The following is a 19,765-nucleotide window of genomic DNA, read 5'->3' as shown; positions in this document are numbered from 1 at the left end:
GCCAGGTCATTCTTTTGGAATGATGTTCAAGAGACATGTAATTAACTCTCCCACTGATTGACAACAGAAAGAACAGTGTAATCAGTCATTTTGTATAAACACTCATCATTATTGCAAGTGTTGTTTGGGGACAGATTCATGCTGCAGTGGTTGGGAAGAGCATTTTGTGATCTTTCTGCCAAGTGTCATCGTGGTCCTTTCCTGCTCAAGATACAGGGCAATAGTTGATTTTTATCTGTTATCTTTCAGAGTGCAAGATAAATCTAACTTGAGCTTTTTTAGGAAATGAGAGTAGACAGTGGGAACTGGACAGAGTCTTGTTCTGTCTGAGAGCTTTTTGGTACACACCCAATAATAATGATAAGATTGTTTTGCGTAGAGACAGAACAGGCTGTGAACTAAAAAGAATGATGCTCATTGAGAAAACCATCTGTTTTTTGATCAGTGATCTCACTGATGAAGCACCAGAAGAGCCGTAGGACAGAGTTTGCAGAAGTCTTTGCTTTTTCTACGTTTTGCCATTGGTTTTTTGTTTATCATTTCATAGGTGAAAACAGTTGTCCTTTATCTTATGGACTTGTAGGCCAAAGATGTAATCTTCAAAACTGGAGTTTCATGTGTTCAGATGGACAGTTACCATTTTATGTCTGCTTTGATAATGTTCCAACCTCCGTACTCATTATTGGACAACTAAGTTTTCATGAGTGCGAGCAGGATACTGAAAAATTCTCTCATTTCTGAGTTGCATATTAAGTTGCTAAGGGTGTTTTGGATGAGAAGATTAAAAAAAAAAGAAATGTTGTAACTAATCTGGAGTTCTTTGCCCTTAACATAAAGAGAGTGCAGTTTCTAATAAATTTATAGGTCTGCATTGCAACTGCACAGACCTCTATTTTTGTCCAGGCTGCAAATGAAGGTATGCATCTATGCTGAACCTGATTAGTAACTGCAATTACCTATATACATACTGAGGATTTTGTTGTATAAGCCTAACTGTGATGGCAAAGTAGAAGCTTACTTATGTTGTCACCATCGAAACCTACAGTCTCACTGAAAATCCAGTTATAAATTGACCCTCAAATGATGTCACTTATGATAGCATATTTCTCTGTTTCAGAGGAGTATCTCTGGGGTTCCTCTGGAAGCACTGAGCAGGGTGAAAGATCTATGTCTGAAGCTTCTAGGCATCCTTGTAATTTCAAATAAAGGTACTCAAAAAGCCGCAGTTTTAAGTAGTTGGGTTTGGAATTGCCCTGATAGTTCTTACGTGCTGTGAACTGTCGAGAATAGCCAATATCCAACTGTCAGGCCTCTGTGTGTTGCTGAGCCACTACTGATGTGTTCAAATCTCCAACGATGGTGTGGAGAGACTGGCTTGGTGATGATGGTTCTGTAAACAGCACATGTCTTCATTTGGCAAGAAGTGGAATAGGCTCAGGCTGGTGTCATATCACAGCCATCAATAAAATATGACTCACTCACTCTGATCCTGAATCAGAGAACCTGCCAGGTTTTGTAGAAAAATAAGAATTCTCCTTCCCTTCCCTTTTCCTTTCTCCCAGGCAGATTATTTTAAAACCAAACTTCCCATGTGCTTAGATCCACAAAAAGATTATTTTCTTTCTGTTTGGGCTGTGTTTTGGGTTCTATACTTCCTGCAGTGTGTCGAAGGGAATGATGAATCACTTGCCATTAACCAAGAGGAAGCTATCAATGAGTATGTGTCTTAAGTCTCCTTCAGTAGGCAGAGGATCTGAATCTAATACAACTCTGTCAGCTTCTAACATATCAATTACCACCATCTATGTATAGGAGACACAAAGTTACTGATGAAATCCTAGCAGTTGTTGAAGTTAATAGGAAAAGTCTCATGGCCTGCAGTGGAGCCAAGGTTTTGCCTAATGCTTGTGCAGCAAACTCAGCTATGCTGGTAGATCACCATCAGTACTTCTAAACTTGGCAGAACAGAAGATGTCATTTTAAAAAAGAACAAGGATCTGTAAACAAAAAGAAAACTTTGGAAGCTGTTTCTAGGTTGGCTCCACAGAGGCTGCACACTAATAGTGTAGTGTGTGAGGTCTGTTTCGCCATTGGTCCAGGTTTTTTTGTGTAGTTTAGTTTGGAGAATCAAGGCAATCTTTCTGACAGGGGAAAGTTCAAATATTTTATCTACAGTGCTCTGAAGAAGGCTTTACTTTAGCCCATGAGAGGCTTGCAAGAAACATGGGTTCATTTCAGATGGTTCACTCCATTCTCACTGGGGCCCAGCTTCAGAGGAAATCTGAAATGAGCCATCAAAACTTTATTTTAGGTTTTTGGAGAAGCACAACTACTGAAAGGATAAAACTATGATGACCAGCTTGGACTAAACAAACAAACAAAAAAAAACCACTCCAAAAAAGAGTGAAGAATTTCACATACTGCAGGAAAGACCAGATTCCTGTACAAATATTTTCCAGCGTGTAACACAGACTTGTGATGTGTATAATGTAGAATTTGGCTTTGGAACATCATGGCTACAGAAACAGAATATCTTGAAGTGGTTAAGCTTTTGTACTGAAGGTTTTGCATAGCATTTCTCATAGAGAAGTGGGGAGAATGGGTAGGTGATGAATAATGCCCGTCCTATAAAAAGATCTTCTTTGAAGTATTCCAAGAGGGGTATGCTAACCTTAGGGAGGTACAGTAGGAGGCTTACTTTGTTATCAAGTAATAATAAACCTTATGAGAGATAGACTTTTCCAGAAAAATAACTTTAATTATGAAGTAATATTTTTTTCTGAGAATATTTTTTTTTCACCTTCTCTAGCTTTTTGGAGCCCTTTTTTTTTTTTTCCAATGTTATCACTGATCCTAGAGAATGAACCAAATAAGAGTTTCTCTTTGTAGCCTTTTGCCACCTCATACCTCCTGTAGCTCATTGTTTCTGGAAGTAAAGCAAGTCACTCACATTGGCCTCAACACTTCATTTCTTTGGGAGGTAGTAAATGTTACCTGAACTCTTACCTGAAAATTAATGCGGTATTATTTTAGTTTAGAGTTGATTGGTAGAAACTTTATAACTGACTGGGCTGTGATTTATTACATCCGTGTCCCAAAATGAGCGTTTTCACAGAAATGCGAGGAAAAGACACCCAAGACAGTTTTTGTTTGGAATTTAAACCACTCTTGTTTAGTACTGTCATCACTAAAACCTAGCTAGGGATTATAGGTATTTAATGGACAAAGAGAAGTATTTTCCTTGAAAGGTATCCCTTCTACTAATTATTGTGCCAGGGTTACTGAAGTAACAGCACACAGTGAAATCTCCTTTTTAATGCAATATATGAATAAGGATCTCACGTGCATCAGAGCCAGATAAGACTAGGGAGCCTCTTATTACAGGGATTATTCTGGCTGCTTGAGATAGCTGCCTTTCTGGCCAGTACACTCTTCTGCTAACACAAAGCAGCTGGAGAGTGAACCCAGGATTTGATCTTTTGTCCCACCCAAGCTGGTATCTTTTTGTCACAAGTTAGTGAAACATTTTAAGTAAGCTGTTATGTTGCTCGTAGGCTGTCCAACGCTGTACCTCTCCAGCTAGGTGGCAAGGTAGGACCAGCACAAGCCATACTAAGGTTTCATAATTGGATGTTGAGCAGAAGCAAAGCTGGAGAAACCCAGGCTGAAAAGACTGAGAATTTTCTACTTTTTGCTGGTTTTGTGCATGCTATAATCTGCAGTGTCTGGCCAGCTGAGGGAAACTTAAATGGATTATTTTCTTGAAGTACATTTCCATGGTCTGTCTGTCAGCTACCTCCAGATAGGATTTAGTCATGATACTCATTGCCAGTCATTTGAAAACTAACTTTTGGAGCATGTTTTGGGCTGGTTCATAAATGGTGAGGTTAGTTACAAGTCTCTCCATTACGCCTGCCCAAAGGTGCTGTATATCATAGTTCTCTCATCGTGACTACATAATGGGGATGAAGCATTTCACTTGAAGCATTTCCCCTGAAGGTGTATAGGGAAAACAATCTCAGCACCTACAGACACACAGACGCATGCTTGCAGTAGTCAGTCTTTTCTCTTACTTAATTCTCCTTATGGTTGAAGCTAGGTGGGATGGTGAGCATGGGAATAATTATTTTATGACAATTATACAAGAATTTTGCTTACTGAAAACATAGTCTGACTCTCATACTGGGACATGGAAGACCACTTTCTTGTCTCACGTCAGATTACAGAAATTAAGTTCTAAAAAATAAACTTTGTGGGTTTTTTCATATGGTCTGGATCTGAGATAGGAATTCTTTCTTTGCTGTTGAATTATCAAACACGAAAACCGCCACACTCCATAGGAGACATTGGATAGAGAAATGTTTTTATCTAGGCACCATCACATCATAGAACATCAGTGTTGCCTGGAGCTGGAGGATGGTCCAGATCATAGTTTTGTGAAATATAATTAAAATCAGAAATTGTTCAAGTGATTTTTGCTCACACAGAGGTAGCAGGATTAATCTAGCTGTCAGCTTCTGGGAAGCACTAGGAAATTCAGCCAGAGAAGCCTGTGCTGTTGGAGCTCCAGTACCACTGCAATTTTTCTTGCATGCTGCTCAGAATTTCCCTTTGTAGTGAAAGTATTGTGAAAAAGCAGAACAGAAATAAAACCAGGGAAAATTTCTATTCTGCATCCACCTGAGATATTATTTTCTTTTTAAAATATACCTTTGTCCATTCTTTCTGCGGTGAAAAGTTCAACTTCGGGGTGAAAGGAAATTTTTATTTTGTGGCATTTACAAGAAAATCTGAAGGAATGAAGATGTGAATACCCAGAAGCGATCTTCTGCTCTCTTAACTGAATCTACCGGTTAGCTCCGTCAGGCATAGCGCCTTTCCTTGAGAGGCTCTGAAGCAGTGTTCCTCTCCCTGCAGTCAGCAGGTCTTTGGGGGACGGAGGAAGAATCATGCAGGGATGAAAGAAATTCTCCATTGTTGCAGTCAGGGCTATCCTGTCACCATGCAGCATTAGACAGAAGTTTTTATTCCCTGCATTTAAGCTTGTAACCAAGAAGCAAGAGACTGAATTCTGTCACCAGTTATCTGAACACTTGTTTACCGGTATTTAAAATTAAGCTTATGGATAGCCTCCTGAAATTAATGAGACTTTTAATAGAGTGTAGTTATACTGTTAATCACCTGCTTAAGCAAACAGTAAGAGTACAGATCCAAAAGGACATTAAAATGAATGATTTATGGAGGATTTGATTTGAAAAGCATATAGGGCCTTCTTAAAAGCAAAAAAACCCACCAAAAGTGTTTCATAGGGAAATAATCCTTTGGTTATCACCTCTGTTTTTGACCCGATTCTAGATTACTTCCAAAGGTTCTTCCCTGTTTATTTCTTCTGTCTGAGTAGGCTTTTATAAAAACTTCTGTATTTATAAGTTTCAGAAGTAACTCTCACATGCAGCTGAATGTACAACATGTTTTTTGGAGACCAACAATTAATTTCCATGGCCAGATGCAAAACTCGGTAAAAAATAAAAAAGGAAAAGAAGTAGTAATGGATGTAGTTGCAGGAATCCCCTTTCTCCCTTAACTCTAATTGTGCAAATAGCACTGAGATAATTCTGTAATTGTTTGTCATTTCAGTGAAGCCAATACGGAGATTAAAGTACCATCTGGCTTTCTGAAAGCTGAAGTTAGAAAACCACAAGCTTGAAAGAAACAAGCAGTTGGGTGGACATTTTAAATGTAATTTAAGTTTGCTCATCTCCAGTTAAATTTCTAACCGTAAATCATCACTCAGAGCTTTTCCCTCTTCATAAGAGCTAGCATTCTAACAGAATTTTTTTGAAGTACTTTGTCTTGGAGGTTTTTCAAAACCTTGGGTCACATAGAAGCATAGAATCATAGAATGTCCTGAGTTGGAGGGGACGCACAAGAATCATTGAGTCCAGCTCCTGTGCCTGCACAGGACAACCTCAAAATTCACACCATGTCTTATATTTATGCTCCATTGACATTTAAAGACAGAACCTAAAAACTAAATCTAGTTGGAAAATTTCACAGTAAGGGTTGGGTTTTTTCTTTGATAAATACCCTTTTTTCAAAAACATTAATGCCAGCATTAATACAACTATACTTTTTGCACATTTGTATGAATTTTGCTATGGAACTTTGACAAATCTTTTTACTTAACATTACTTTTAGAATCTTAAATAATTTTCACAATCACTACAGAAAAGGGTATCTTTTAAAGTCATGTTTCATCTGTGAAATCCATTTGTTTATTAAACATTTACAAAGTAATTTTAATAAAAATTGATTAATTTATATTACAAGAAATCTCATAGAAAGAAGAAAATTAAGCTCTTTCAAGCTCTATGACACAAAAATGGTTTCAAGAGTTTTTTTGTAAATTAAATTATTTTTTCTTGGATTTCTTTTGTTACCAGCTTGTCTAGAAATTGCAATTGATAATAAGCATAGAGTGATTATTAGTGAAGATTTCATCATAAAGAATTCACCAGTGCTGTTAATGATGAAAATACTGTGCCTGAGTTTGTTCCAGGCCACGTTACCAGTATCAGAACCAGAAACCCACTCTCATTTGATTACTGTTGTATAAAATTTAGCCTATAAACAAGCACATACAGGAACACCCCCCTCTTTCCTTCTACCCTCCACCCACACCCCTACTCAATGTCAAAGCTGCTAAAAATGGTCTCCAAGTCTTAGAGAAAAATATTTTCACTTTTTGATCTGGAGATCTTCCTTTTATCTGAGATCCCTGTATAATAAAAAGTAAGTAAAATTGCAGGTAATATGATGGAAAAGTAATAGAGGGCTCAAGAACCGAGTCTTTGCCTGACCACCGAACTGTTTCAACTGATTAACGTCTGTAGCAATAAAGGTATGCTTGTTCTCTCACCCTGTGGGCAGTCCTTTGAGCGTCTACTGCACATCTTCTATATGGATCACAGAAATTACCCCTTCGTCGAACCAAATCTCGTCCTGGGGCTAAGAGGAACAGTGCTGAAAGTTTAGGAGAAAGCTAGTCTTTATATTGAAAAAGGAGGCTAAATGATAATGTGAGTGGCGATATACTGCTTGGAGGACTCCTGGGCATGAATTTAGTGAAATCACCACCAGTGTTGCTTCTATAAGGGCAAATAAGGTACCTGGGCACTTAGTAGCATAAAGAACTGGCTTAGATGTAGAGATCAAATACCTTCCTACCTATGCTTCGAGTTTTAGATAGTCTTTCTTCTGAAAGATTTTTGTCCGTTTGCTCTCACTCAAAGAATTCAATCAGTTTGCCCCTATCTCAGGCTTTCTTTAGGGTCTTTCCCCTTACCCTCAAAGTGAACTTACAAAACACTGGTTTGGTATTCCAGTGAAAAAGGATTTGCCAAAGTGCTCACATGCCAGCTTTGACTGGATTATTGAGGCTGATTAGAAAGCATAGCCAGTGGACATGGAAGTCAATAAAGTGCTTTTCTGAAAATATTTAACACTCGAGATCCAGTCGAGATCTAGTGATTTCAATTCCCTAGTGGGTGAACTCAAAGTACCCCTTTGAACCAAGCAAACTTCAAATGGCTTGAGGACTCTCCAAGGAGCTAACTTCATTCTTCTTCTCATGTTGTCTGACCACCAGTGCTGGGTTAAATGCACTGAGCCTTGTAGACACTTAAATGACCTGATAAAATCCACTGTTGTTAAGCCTGGTGCCACACTATTGAGGCCTCACCACCCCCAGTTATGGTCATTCCTGTCTTTCTTAGCAAGGAGCTCCACTACTACTACCACCAGTACAATCCTCATCTCACACCTGTGCACAGACCTAGAAGACTCTCATCCTCAGGAGGGACTCAAGGTTATCCTCAAAGCCATCTAATGGCCAAATTTCAGTGCACTTGTCATGTGGCAGTGCAGGTGGCTTTGAGGCATTTCTCCGTTGAAAATAAGAAAAAAATGTGTTTGGTAGGAGGACATTTTCAGAAAGGCCTCCTGATTCTGTCAGTGTAAATCAGCTTTACCTAGGGAGATGTCTGAATTCGGGATTTTGTTCTTTTAAGTTGTGAGCCTCTTTGTTGTCTTTGGGCCAGTTTTAAAATTAGTATTTAGCAAAGCACACAGTTATAGCTTTGTGCTTTGGTCTGGACTAGATGAATTTTATTTAGCAATGTAAAGTAAAATTCTCATCGCTCAAATTCATTGGGATAGTCTTTTTTATACATGTATTTAGAAATGACTGGCAGCAGGATTTGGTTTGAATAGTCACTGTTGAGCAACACTGGAGAACAACCAAAATAGGGTTACAAACACTTACATATATAAATTCAAAGCCATTTCAGAAAATTATCTCTTTAACTATTGCCTCACCTTCACTGCCTGTAAAAATGAGAATAGTCACATTTGCCTGTGGCAACGAGTGTTCTGAATATTAATTTATATTTGTAAAGCACTTCAAGGCAGTAAATTACTCTTACTTCAGGACACCATTTGATCATAAACATGCAAAAATATATGTAATCCTGTATTTTTACACCTAGTGAAAAGATGGAGTCAAGGAATCCTTGCTTTCTAAAATTTGTGAGTTTGTTTTCATCAGCCAACTCCATAACACACACCTGTCAGTAGCAACCTGTGTTGAGATTCCACTTGTCATTTCATTTTGATCTGGACAGGAATATGATTTTAACACTCCACTCAATGCATATAATAATTTCTCCTGTAGTATTTTTCAATAAAACCTGTTTTCTATCTGAAGAAAAATGTGCTCTTTTGTTCTTTTCCCCTTTGCCTCCACAGTGCATAGTTTGGGACTGGGATTCCAACGGAAAACATGACTTCATTGGAGAATTTAGCTCAACTTTCAAGGAAATGCGAGGGGCTATGGAAGGAAGACAGGTAAGTGGAAACCACTAAAGCAATCTCAATATGTAAGCTTTGTGGAGCAGTGTTCCTCAGACAATCTTGTAATAAAGCTGGTGACATCACCTCATCACCTCTTGGAAGGTTAGTTTTTGTGCTGATCTCTCCCATAGGCTTTACTGTTGTCTGGACATGCAAGTCTGAAAAAGTAAAAAGCAAGCTTTTCTGTACTTCAGTCCCTGAAATACTTAGTCTTTTTCTAGAAAACATTATACAGGCACTTTTTTCTGCTAAGATTCATTTCCTTTGAGCCCAGGCACATGGTTTCTATGAGGTGCTACGCTGTTATGGCACAGCAGATATGTAGTCTGGGTACTCAAAGCATTTTCTTAGTGGCCTAGAAGCCTTTACTGGGAGAGGGTCATTCTCTGGTTTTCTCCATTTCTCATGTGCTGCGCTTATTCCTGGCTGTTCTATGAAACCATCATGATGATACTAATCAGTTTCCTAAATATCTGATGAATTGCAGTCCTAAGGGAAAATGAAATTGTTAGCTTATTAATAATTTCACTTCTTTATGTCAGCCTGTTCTTTTCAAATTGAAGTTGATGGTAATTATTGAATATGATAAATGATTTGGCGTATCTAATTCCAGAAATTGTCATTTCCTATTCTTACTTGCTCCTGAGGGTGCTTGTTATGTTAAATTCTCTTGAGGCGATTTAAAAATGTTGGCTTTCAAATCTGCTGATAATTTATATTCACTGCTTCATGATGATCTCAAAATTAAAATCAAATGCCTAATATGCCTTATTTGGGCTTTCCATTAAGGTTCTGTTTATAATGTGTTAATAGAAAGGTAGTGGAGTCAAAAGGTGTTTAATAAATGGTAAGCAGTTTGGCTATTCCATAGATAAGAAGTTTTTATGGTTCTTCTGTATAACTTCTCCTGATGCTCTTAGAACAACCTAGAGTTTAGCAAATATTGCTCATGTATGTATAATACTGTTAGTATGTATCAGTCATCTGTTAACCCATTGTAATTAACTTCTAAACAAAACCTGAGTGAAAATGAAACACTGTTTTGTTCTCTCAGAGTCAAATTAGGTCAGACTATCAGGACTCACAACAAAATGGGATGAACTTTTTGTAGCTTTTACAGTTCTTCCTTGAAATGGTTCCTGCCAGAACTTTAAACAAACTGAATTTGAGTGTAATTAAAACCTATCTAAAGAGGTAAACAGTTTCCAAAGTGAATAGTATTAACGAGGCAAGTGATGCGACAACACTACAGTTTTGACCTATGACTAGTAAAGGGACTATGTAAGAGTGGTAAAGAGTGTGTATTTTCAATGTAAACATCTTCAAAAGAGCATCACAGTCCTTCCCAAACAGACAGCTTGTTGGCCAAGACAAAAGACTTGCAGTCCATGGTGCCAGGAATGGCTATCAAGGATGAACTATATTTATTTTGATTATGATGGTGAAACAGTGTGCTCTTTTCATCGCCAGCTAACAAAAGGGATGGTTACTCTCTCAGAATCACAAGAAGTTGGTACAGCTGTTGGTCAATTCTTGTTTTAGATTGACACTGCAGTATGAAAGTGCCATTCAGGAAAGTGTTAGTGTTGCACAGTGCTTTATGGGCCTAAACCTTTGTCTTGCTAAGGGCCTGCCATTTGCCATTCGGCAGGCTGCCTTTTACCTGTAACTTTGCAATCTGCTTTTCACTGGAAAAATGCAGCTTTTCTCCTCTAAATGCCTGAGCTCTTGTGGCGTTATTTCTCCCCTATTGCTTTCATTCAGTTGTTGCTGTGCAGTTGTTCTATGTGCTTGTACCTGCAAAACCCAATGCTGTCATTATTGCCAGTTCTTATGGGATGCAGTTGCCACCAGTGTGAGTCCTTGTTTTGTAGCCTATTATAGAGGAAAACAAGATTTAGTGAATAAGATAGTAGGTAACTCATTTAAGTTTTTTCCTTTCTCTTTCTCCCTCCTCTGTCTCTCCCTGTCTTGTCCTTTCTTCTGTTTCTCTGTTCTCCAGAAATAACTATTGCTGCTAAAGGCAATATATGCCATTAGCTGTGGACTCCATGAATACAGCTTAGTATGTCTTTTATCTCAACATCCTTTGTGCAACGTTAAGTAATGTGGTTAGCATTCTTCAGGTTTTTTATTAGTTTTATTGTCCCTCCTTAAAAAGCAGGTGCAATGGAGTGTTTGCTTTGAATAAAGGACATTTAGTAAAACTTCAGGGAACGGCAAGGAGCAGAAAGGTGGTTTGCCTTCAAGTCAATGTGTTGCTATGTATAATAAATATGTATAATAAAATGTATAATAATAAAATTAATAAGGAGGGCCACATCAGAAAAATGCAATTATACATGAGTGAGAAGATGAGTAAGTTAGACATAGTCCATCATTCCTAGAAGAAACTTTTTCATAGCCTCAGAGCAGAAAAGTGTTCTGTTTTCCATGTAGTACTCCATTCAGTCAGAGAAATAAAACTGCCAGCTACATCCTTCAGCCCATGTCCTCAAGCATACTTTCACACAGCATCACAACAGCTGATGTCAAAGTTGAGGACCAAAGACTGGAATTTCATCTCAGACACTGTGGAAGCTAGTGTAAGGAGGAGAACTTAGATCTGACATCCCTGGTTGAGTTGCTGGGGAGACACAGTGAAACTTTTTATGCTGGTAATATTTACTTTTGGGCAGTAGACTTTATGGCCATCTACAATACATTGCTGTAGTTCAGTCAAAAGATAAGCAAAACACCCTAGTTATTGTCAACCAGAGTTTTTCACTCTCCCGGGCAACTGGGAAGAATAAAAGGGAACATTTATCATTGGCGGGTCATCAAGGAATTCACTTTAAGTACATGCTCCAAATCAGGGCAGTGTTAAAAGAGGCTACACCAATGGCATGGCTCTTCCTCTCTGCCCAACATCTGTATTAATTGGTATCAGCTCTACAAGTTGTCAGAAAAGTATTAAACAGAAAAGGTGGGAGTAGCATATTATTATAGTTTGTGCCAGTGAGCAGGAAGAACTGTGTGTCATCTGTGAACTGTTAGTACTTCTTACTGTCTCATCAGCTCACCCTGTCTCTGGGGGAGTTGACAAGGGTCTAGAAGTTGCTTTTTAATTGTGCGTCATTTGTCCTCCAGAAAGCACAGAGTATTTGACCCATTCTTTGACACCCTTTCTTGGCCACAAGATAAAAGTGAATTATAGCCAATCTGTCAGCTGCAACAGAACCACTAGAGATAGTCAGAATGGATATGTCACCTACTTACTTAAGGGAGGTGACGGTGCTTCTAAGACAGCTTCAATTTCATCTGTGGGAAGGGCACTGATTGTCCCAAGTTTCAAGTGGCAGCCTCTGATCAGATGAGCTTGTAGTTGGCTTTCTTGCTTGCCTCCACTGTGAGATTTCTTGGAAATTTGTTTGAGACCAGGCATCATTTAGATAAATGCTGGAAATCTAGCTCTGTCGGCTTGCTAGAGATTGAATCAGTAGTGTGTGAAGGAAGGAGAGAAGATTCCTTTTCTGAATGATTGATCACCTGTTTCAATCAGGAATGGCATAAGCAGCTTTTGAGGTTAGTTTCCTAAATGCGGCAGGTCCTGGGTGAGATTCGCAAGTCTTGACTTATGACTCTTGAGTGGTAGTTGCTTGACTGAAAGGACTGAATTCTGGGAAAGCTGTTTGGTCTTTGGTTGGTGGTACAGGTGAAATTAATTCATGCTGTTTAAGAAGACTTCCTGATCATGAACAACCTCAGGATAATAGCGTGGTTTGTCTGTTCCATGCCTACTTCATTGCCACAGACTGTTGTGTTCTGACTCCTAGCCTGTTTTCATACTGACCACAAATGAAAAATTACACAAAGACATCCCATTGTTCAAATACATATCTAAAGCAGACCTTTCTAAACCTTCTATGTAACATTTCTCACCATGCCAAAATTCATCATTTACTCCTTTACCATAATCTCGACACAAGAAAACACAATAAGAACAAGTCTGTCCATACTGGTGACAAGTTTGGGTTTTTTTCTGTGAAATACCAGCGTAATAAATATTTGGAGCTTATTGTATGTGTTGGATTTGTTCCAAATATATGTATAATATATATTTTTATATGTGTATATGGCAGTTTTATAAGATTTTACTAATAATAATCTATCAAACATTTTAAAACAAGATTAGAAAAGCTTAATAAAAAACTTAAAGATTATTAAAGCTTTTCATGATGAAAGAAGAAATCCTCTACTAATGAGGAAAAAAGTCACAACTTTTTTAAAACGAAACAATAAAACCACAGGGATTTGGGGGCGGGGGGGAAGTCGTGGAAATGTAAACCCCTTGGATCCCCATGCAGCACAGGACTTATGTAAGGGAAAAATCTGTTCCTGTATTACATAAAAATAGGCATGTGTATATATGTGCATACACACAAAAGGGAAGAGGAGAAAGAAGCCCTGCTGCACTTACCACCTCCACTTATTCCCACAACTTCAGGGTGCTATCGGGAGTAGAGAGGGCTGCTAAGGTGCACAAGATTGGATTGGGATCCTGAGGGAGTATGAGTTGGGGTCCTTCCTAGCTGAGGGCCTTTGCATCAGGTAGCTCCTCAGGTAACTGAGCAGGAATGAGACCTTTAAGCCTCTGGTAGTGGCCCAAGGAGGTTTTAGACACCAGTGGACAATTCTGTATCTCAGAGGAGGATGCAGCTGTGTCACACACCTGCCCCATTCCTGTGATTAAGCAACCAGTGGTGCAATGAAGGAGCACAGGTGAAACTGGGGGCCTTGGTTGAGGAAACAAGAAATGCTTTGATTTTCACTTCATTCCCTGGGTGCAATCTTTCCGAGGAGACCTGTGATAGTGATTAAAAGCAACTCTTCTCCAATGGTGGCTGTCTTTCTGGGACAGGAGTTAAAAAAACCAAACCTATCCAGTCCTCTTGCCTAAAGGGATGACAGGAATAAACTAGCCTTTCAGGCAGGAGGAGTCGCAATTCGTTTAAAAGTGACTTGCTTTTCTTGAGGCATTAGAAGGAGATAATGCAGGATGTAATGCTGCTTGCTATCAACTGGACTTTTTTCACTCTGTCCATTAGACCATGATGCTTCCTTTGTTATCTACGAACTATGCAATTTGTTGCAGCAGCTGTACATGAAGGAACAAGAGAGAAACAAACAAATTGCAGGGGGGACAAGAGAACGTAGGCAAGATATCCCAAGCTCTGCCACAGCTCTCTAGCCCTTTCCTCACAGGACAACCCGGGGTCCTGGTGTGCAAGCACAGCGTCCCAGAGAAAGTAACTCTGTGTCGTGATTTCTCTTGCTCTAGTGTACCTGAAACTCTCCTGACACCGTCATTTCTTTGTCTAAATAGCACAATAGCTTGTGCTATTGGTAGCCACATGCTGTTGAAATTTCAGTTCTACAGTGCTTGCCTGCACTTAGTCCCCTCCACTTCTCTTGACTGCTGTGTGGCGTGGGTGGTTGCACTATTTTCTCTTTCCTTCTGAAGGCTTAGTAAGACAACAGGTAAGGATATTTTGGAAGGCAGCATCCTTCACTGCAGAGTAACATCTCCCATTGAGGAATCTGCGTCTCCTCATTACACCAATGAAAAGATTAGAACCTTGCAAGAGTCAGGATTATTGATGACTCTCATTGATTATTGATTATTGTTGATGACTCTCACTGAAGAATAACTGGATGGGGTTTGTTTCACATTCAAAAATTCTCCACATGTGGTTTAAATTTTGGGATTTACAGCAAAGCAGTATAGTCTGGGTGTTTAATACCAATATCTGCAACAGTACTTTTATTAAATTAATAGGATATAGTTAAAATCAGGTTGCTTTTTGTTTCAGATTCACTGCGTTGTTTGACAGGTAAAGAGCTTGAATAGCCCAGAGCTGCCAGGCATTCAGAGTAAATGCTAAGTGACTTTCAGAATGATGAATCCAAACTTCACAATGTTTATCGTTACTGTCAGATTGCAGACTCTTGAATTAGTTTCCTCTCAACTGAAAAGTTAATTTAAGAGACAAAAATTAATCGATAAAAAACAATGTTGGATACCAAATCAATACTGGGAACGTAGAAACAGACTGAAAATTGAGCTTGGCCTCACAGTGCAAGCAAAATATTTGAAAATTGTTTCCTTTTGTTACTTACCCTCCTTGCTTAAAGCTGTATTCTGAACTCTACTCCCTTTAGAAGAGCTGGAAACCTGACAAGGCCTGTATAGGGAATTTCTTTCAAATAACGCTTGTAACATCTTCAGCTTGAGCTGTGGGAATTGCTGAAGTCAGAACTGAATCTTGGCAGGTAAATGAAGATTGAGAGTTTCACGTAAAACAGTCTGATTAATTTTTAAGCCTACCTATGAATTAGGAAAGGACTTTTCCCTTCTCTCTTCTCCTATTCCCTTCCCTTCTTTATACTCTCACATCAACACATTTAATAGGTGCAAAATTGTTTGCTCTGTTTCCCTGCTTTCTAGGAATTTACTACTTTATTCTTTCCTTTGCTTTATTATGCACATCAGCCAATGACATGCTAGTGACTTGCACATGGAATATTTTAGTGAGCTTTAGATGGCATTGCAAAAGTAGGTGAACAGTCTTAGTTGCATTTACAGTTAGCACAGAAATGCTGAGAGGCTGGCCACAGGCACAGATTTTTCTCCCTTGATGTAGTGTTTTATGCTGCTTTGGTCCTTATATAATGTAAACATCTTCCAGAAACCAATCACACGAACATAATGTTTATAAGGCTTAAACAATCTTTTTCCCAAGGAGAGAAATTATGTGTGTAGAGTAAGGGTTCTTATAGGTCAGGCCTTGTTTAAACATGAACATTGAAAAGTGTAAATGTTGGAGGATGATAAAGAAATGCACCTTGGACGTTCAGGGGAAAGGAATGAGGTTTCTCCAGTGTAATTCAGTGTCAAAGGGAGGAACACAAATCCTGACTTATATTTTTTTCTCTCTGTTAAATATATTACAGGTTGGGTTTTTTTTTTGTAATATACAGACAACACAATTTCTTAATAGGAATTCTTACAATAAGTTTGGAGGCAACTCTATGCTAAACCATTTTGCCAGACAACAGTGTATCAAGATGAGAGGGTATAGTGCTTTTGCCTTGTGGTCAGATTGCTTTCCCAAATATGAGCTTATTGCACCTCAGCATTGTGTCACAGGGTACTCTCTTTACTTAGAGAGAATGGCTTTTATTTCTTAAGCCTGACTGCTTCTCTTGAGTAGTAAAAAAATGTTTATGGAAGATTTCCCCTGAACGTGTGGTCTCATGTCTGCCTGTCTTCTCAGTTGGAAAATTCATTTCATAGGACAAATAATTGAGCTGTGGACTAACTGGGACAGCAAGCGGACATGCTTCCTGCAGTTAGAACATTTTTTTGTCTTTTCTAAATCTTCACTCTGTCACCTATCTCCACTAACACAGTGATGAAAGTACTACTCCTTCCCCTATCCTGTGCAGAAGAGGTCTCGTATTGCTCCAAAGCCATGTGCCTTGCCTTCACTTTCTTGACATTCGACAAGAACTCTAAATTTTAAATACTTCAGGCACATACAACTAATTGCTTCCAGGCAATGGTTTGAAGCTCAGTGAAACTGCAGGGGCTGTTCAGAAGGTAAAAATTATTTTATGAGCTCACTTTGCCAGATAGTTCCTGCATGATGGTCTTAGCTATAGACAAAGTGTTGTAACACTTAAGAAATATATGTTTCGTTTCAAAATGTCATAATGGGGATTTTTAGGTAATGGACCATCCTTTTTTCCTTTTGGAAATACTCTTTATGTTATGCAACGTAACATCAGCAGCTCAATTGTTTTCTCCCAGCACTTGCAAGCAACGCCCTGAAAAAATAACAGTAATGTTCTTAACCATATTTAGCAACGTACCACTTATACAAATCTGGATTTACAAATGTCAATAGATGCTTGCATAGACAAACATATATTTTAGTCTGACAGTAAGAGGCATGAATAATATGTAGTCGTTAGAAGTCAGGGACTGAAAATTTGTCATCAATCTCCTCGAATCTAGAGAGGGCAGAACACTTGAGGTAGAATCAGTAAGAACCACATATTTCAGTAACAAGATAGGACTGTTTTGCTGTAAAGTAGACTATTTGTAAGTATAACTAATCAGAACATTTTAAAAAAGGGGTTTAATATATTCTTAGGGATAACTTTCAAAATTATCAGTAATTAGTTAACTGCATCTTTGCACTTTTTAGTGAATTTCCTAACTTTTTATTTTACTATCGGACTTAAATGAAAAACTGTTTCTGTCTTTCAAGAGAGAACGAGGTGATGTCTGATCAGAATTTTTCTAATCATGATTTTAATACAAAACACGTGTTGCTACGTATACAGTTCTGTGGTTAATACGATGTGTCAGATTGCTCCCTCCAGTATTTTAATTTGCATTAAGTTCCCTCTTTTTTCTCCTCTTAAGTTTAATCTTGCTTCTGTAACACCTGAACATACAAGACTGGAAGATGACAACACATGAATCTGGGTCTCTCGGTGCTGTGTCCACACGTGTGTGTTCAAAGACAGATCTTTGCCCTGGGTCTTTTTCTAGTATTCTCTGCATAGTTAATGGTTTTCATTTTTTCTTCTGTGTGCGCCATTGTTTGGTAGGATTTAGCCAACTGTGGAAATCAGACAGTGCTATTTTTGTTAATGATTCAATTTGTACATAACTTTTCCTTCAAGCAGTGACTGTTATTTTTCACAGGTGCAATGGGAATGCATTAACCCCAAGTACAGAGCAAAGAAGAAGAATTACAAGAACTCAGGCATTGTCATCCTTAACCAGTGCAAGGTGAGCAAGTGTTTTGCTCTTCTGCTGTTTCTTTATTAAGCTGTCAATAATATATTTTAATGGTGTTTGGAAACATAGACAACAAAGTGGAACTACCTGTAGAACAGCAGTGGAAAATGATCCACTACAAAAAGTAAAGACAAAGACTTGAGTCCCAAAACTAAGCTGACTCTCCTCAGCTCTCTTCTTTTGTTCTCTTGCCCTGCTCTTGTGCCATGGAGTAGGCAGTACTAAACTCTTACACTTGGTAGGGACTTGCCAGTTAGTCTTTTGTGTGTTCCCTTTCTAATCCTTCCATCAGTTCTGCAAAATTGCTCCTATTCCTCCTAAACCAACAGCAAAATTTCCACTGACTTCCCACTGAGAAGGAGTAGAGCTTGGTTCTACTTTTGATGTGACTTTTGATATTTTATCTCTTTATATTTTTGTTTCTGTCTTAATCTATATTTAATGCTTTCTTCCCTTACCTTATTTTCAGTTGGTCCCTCCTCTCCTTCCAATTTACTTTTTTTCAGGCAGTTCTCTGATGTTTTAGCAGTATATGGCTAATTTTAAGGTCTTACTTTCTTGTCTGCAGATCCACAAGATGCATTCTTTCTTAGATTATATCATGGGAGGCTGCCAAATACAGTTTACAGTAAGTATCTTACTTCTGTAATTTGTTTCAATGAAAGGGAATCCCCTTAGATACTGATCCATTACTTTCACGGAGAAATGATTCTTACATGCCGTTCCTTGGTAAATTATTAAGGTCTTCTTGCAAAATGTATTAAGCCTGGAAAATAAAACTATGCTAATGCAGTAAGATTTTTCTTGCACATGCTGATTTACTTTAATGTTTGGCAACAATGCCAATCATGTTGCAACAAGTAAAGACAACTTCGTGTAGGGGTGAGAAGATAAGCTGATGTAGTCCCACCAATTTCATCTGAGCTACACCCAGTCCCAAAAGCCAGAGAACTGAATTAGACCCTGTGACAGTGCTGACTGGCCTTGGCTTTTGAGCCTCTGTTTGTTCACAAGAATTTCAAATAAATCTCTTTGCGGGATCTGTGTCACAGTGTGGGATTTCGTCTCACCTGCCTTTAGCTACTTAAATGTTATATGTGCTGTTCATCAATCCTATGAGCCAGTCTTCCTTTCCAGAATGAGTCTTCCATTAAAGCAAGTTGTTTCCCTTCTAATGGTGCCGTACAGAAAGTCACAGGCAGAGAGATGGTAGTCCAGGCAGAGAGGCCTCTCTCTCAGTCTGGGGAAAATACTAGGGTAAATGCTAATGTTTCACACCTCAGCCATAACTACCAACAGAAAGATGGTGCTACAGGGTGACATGGTAGTAATTCAGAATATACTGAGTTCAAGGAACAGGGGATACAATATTTTGCATTTTCAAATAACTGTTTTTAGAAACATTTATTGCTGTGTGGATGTGATCTTTTCTCTTTTTTTAATTTTGAACATGGAAAATAAAATAAAATAAAAATAAAATAAAAAAATAAAATAAAATAAAATAAAATAAAATAAAATAAAATAAAATAAATAAAATATCAGTATTTCCCATAGCATAGGAATACAGACTGTGGCTTAGTTCCAGCCTAATTTATGTGACTTCTAATTTCATGCCAGTTACAGGGCAAAATCTAATGAAGATAATATTTCTCTTCTTGTAGCACCTTGCCCTATTTCTGCTCCCAAGTATCAAGCATCAGTCATTGGTATCACATTTCAGTCACGTTTTACTTCTTCCAAACAGGTCTTCATTTTGCAGAAATGTTTATCAAAAAAAGAAAATTTTTTTGGCCCCACAGAATGTTTCAGTAACAGCAGCAGCTGTAGAGAGTAGGGGATTGTCTTCTTGAGTACCAATCAGCTTTTTGAGGTGTAAAATATGTGCTTTGCCAGTACACCTCACAAACTCATTGTTAACACCCAGAACTGAGGACCATATTTCTAGTTTTGAAGGAAGTACCTGCTGTAGTAGACAAAGATCTCTATAGCTGTCTTCTCATA

The 19,765-nt window shown here is 38.4% G+C and overlaps 1 protein-coding gene across 3 annotated transcripts in view; it reads left to right on the top strand.

The window, feature by feature from the left end:
- Positions 1–19,765, top strand: part of CPNE4 (copine 4) — a 229,275-nt gene that overhangs the window by 162,642 nt on the left and 46,868 nt on the right. For all 3 annotated transcript variants that reach the window (XM_054058280.1, XM_054058281.1, XM_054058279.1), the window contains exons 8-10: positions 8,806–8,904; positions 17,669–17,755; positions 18,333–18,392. In XM_054058280.1, coding sequence (XP_053914255.1) covers positions 8,806–8,904; positions 17,669–17,755; positions 18,333–18,392 — 246 coding nt within the window. The remainder of the gene's footprint in view (positions 1–8,805; positions 8,905–17,668; positions 17,756–18,332; positions 18,393–19,765) is intronic.

Source organism: Cuculus canorus, chromosome 2 (assembly GCF_017976375.1).
Source record: "Cuculus canorus isolate bCucCan1 chromosome 2, bCucCan1.pri, whole genome shotgun sequence".
Classification (NCBI taxonomy): domain Eukaryota; kingdom Metazoa; phylum Chordata; class Aves; order Cuculiformes; family Cuculidae; genus Cuculus; species Cuculus canorus.
Note: the sequence above shows the minus strand (reverse complement) of the source record. Positions and strands in the feature narration are given on the sequence as shown.